This window comes from Buceros rhinoceros, unplaced genomic scaffold (assembly GCF_000710305.1).
Source record: "Buceros rhinoceros silvestris isolate BGI_N320 unplaced genomic scaffold, ASM71030v1 scaffold16561, whole genome shotgun sequence".
Classification (NCBI taxonomy): Eukaryota; Metazoa; Chordata; class Aves; order Bucerotiformes; family Bucerotidae; genus Buceros; species Buceros rhinoceros.
The window spans coordinates 2,318-4,679 of NW_010396091.1; the positions used below are offsets into that span (position 1 = coordinate 2,318).

Sequence of the window (2,362 nt, forward strand, 5' to 3'; positions counted from 1 at the left end):
GCTACGGGGGGGGGAAAGAGAGAGCGTTAGAGAAGAGCAGCAACCGAGTCACAGCGACACAGTGCGCAGGTTCTCCCCACCCTCCAGGGAACTTCCATTTTCCAAGCACACAGGCTTTGGGCTGGAAGCTTGATTGCCCTGAAGGACATGAGCAATTGGTAGAGGAAGAACCAAGTTCCTGGGTTATAGGCTCCTGTTTTTTCCCACTCACTGATAATTTATTCTCAACAGACACGCCAGCTTAATTACTGAATTGGAAATGCATTTGGAAAAAAGTGCTGCAGAATCTTGCAGGCTGCTCAAAGAACCAAGTTCCTGGGTTATAGGCTCGTTTTTTACCATATTCACTGATAATTTATTCTCAACAGACACGCCAGCTTAATTACTGAATTGGAAATGCATTTGGAAAAAAGTGCTGCAGAATCTTGCAGGCTGCTCAAAAGACCAGACCACTGTGCCTCAGCCCAGCGTCTCCAGAGAAAAGCAGGTGCTCTGCTAAAAAGCACTGAAATGACACTTCCCATCCCGCTGCTCCACTTATTTCCAGGCAGCCACTACCCTGCTGAATACCGCAGATTACACACATATTTTGTGCCTCTAAACACCTCTTGAAGAAGGGTTTCTACCAGCGAGACCATCACGGTAAAGCACTGCTCTGTTTCCAGTCTGCACGTGAGCCTTCCTCTGGATCTGTTCCAGGAACTGCTGCGGTGAGACGCCCTCTGAGCGTTCCTCAAAGGGAGCAGGGATCAAAGACACGCTAGTTTGCCTTTATAGGTCTGAGAAAAACCTTTTTAAGGCATCTCATTTCTCTGACACACATTATCTTTTGACATTTTAAACAATAAAATTCATTCAGTGCTGAAATGTGCTTCTTGTGCAAAACTGCGAGTGCTGCAAATATCGAACCACTCAGCAAGTCAAGTTGCTGCGGAGACTGGAGGGGGAAAAGCTGTGCAGAGGGATGAGGTACCCTTGACAGGCAGTGAAAAACTTCAACTAGCAGTTGTCAGACTGTTTTATGTCTCACCAAGCAGAGGACAGTGGGTTTGTACATTGCATTTGCCCAATGAAACAGGCCCAGTCTGACACCTGGGGCTGTCCATCCCCTAATCAACATCTGAGTGACGTGAGCTATTAACCTCCACAGCTCTGCTGCCTGCCCAGACAGAAAACAGAACCCCAGCACCCTGCAAACCAGCCCGCATGCTGCCGCAGGGAGAGATTTGATTGTTCCCAGACTTACCAGGTCCAACCGGCATCATTCCCGGTGGGGGTGGGCCCATCATCGGCATCATCGGCGGTCCACCCATGTGAGGGGCCGGCATCATGCCGGGCCGTGGGGGGCCAGCTGGACACACAGACACATGGGTTACACACCTGGCTGCTTCCACCCCACCCGCACCGTGCAAAGCGGTTATTCACAGGGAATTTAGACTGCTTGAGAACTGCCTGCCAGCATCTTCAGTGTCAGCTCTCACTTCAGGTGCCAAAAAGCAGAGGAGAATGTGCCAGCTCTTATTTCCAGCTTTGCACTCCCAGCACAGACAACCGCCACCTCCACCCGCAGGACTCTAAGCACAAAGGGGCCTCAGCTGTCTGCCAGCTGGAGTGCCAAGGAAGGCTCATCAAACATACTCTGTGTCTTTAAACGGAAGTGCTGTCAGTTTTAACGAAGTGGCTACGCGGCAGCTAGCAAGCAGTGAGGAGGCACATGTTCCCATAAAGGTGTTCGACATCCCTGAAGTGAGGGGAACTGAAGAGTGAGACAGTTGCCGAAACACTCAGAGCATTCTCTGACATTTGGTATTGACAAGCTCTAAAGGTCCTGGTTTCAAGCTAAAAGGACTTTTCTCTGTGCCATGGTTTAAACCAGGACACTTTACAAGTCCAGGAAACATGCAAGAGAGACAAAACGGTCTGGCCAGGACTTACGGATGCTGGGCGGAGGCGGAATCATGGCTCCAGCAGGAGGCGGGGCCGAGAACGGTGTCGGTGGGATTTTCCCTTGCTGGAATGCAGCCGCTACATTGGGGGGGAAAAGAAAAAAAAAAAACGGAAAGAAAGAATCCCAGGAGAAAAACCAGTTACTAGGCTGAGGCAGCTGCGGCGTCACTCCTCCTTCGCATGCCATGCGGCCAGAGCGCCCTTCACGCCATGCTGCGCGCTCGGCCATTCCAGCTCTGGAACAAATCCCCGGTTTGTGCTGCGTGTCATGGCGGGAACACCTGATATTCTTGAAAACAATTATTAATCACTGGCGATGAGGCTAGTGAGCTCCTTGGTGAATGTCACACACCCAATGGGATGGCGGAGAAAAAACATCACGTGGGCAGCAGCTGCAACTTTCACCTGGGACCGT

General features: G+C 51.0%; 1 protein-coding gene across 1 annotated transcript in view; it reads right to left on the reverse strand.

Moving 5' to 3' along the window:
- The window catches only part of SNRPC (small nuclear ribonucleoprotein polypeptide C), a gene marked incomplete at its 5' end in the record, with an annotated part of 4,631 nt that overhangs the window by 275 nt on the left and 1,994 nt on the right, over window positions 1-2,362 (reverse strand). Inside the window, 3 exons of the mRNA XM_010145797.1 lie at window positions 1,085-1,098; window positions 1,247-1,351; window positions 1,936-2,025. Of these exons, the coding sequence (XP_010144099.1) occupies window positions 1,085-1,098; window positions 1,247-1,351; window positions 1,936-2,025 (209 nt within the window). The remainder of the gene's footprint in view (window positions 1-1,084; window positions 1,099-1,246; window positions 1,352-1,935; window positions 2,026-2,362) is intronic.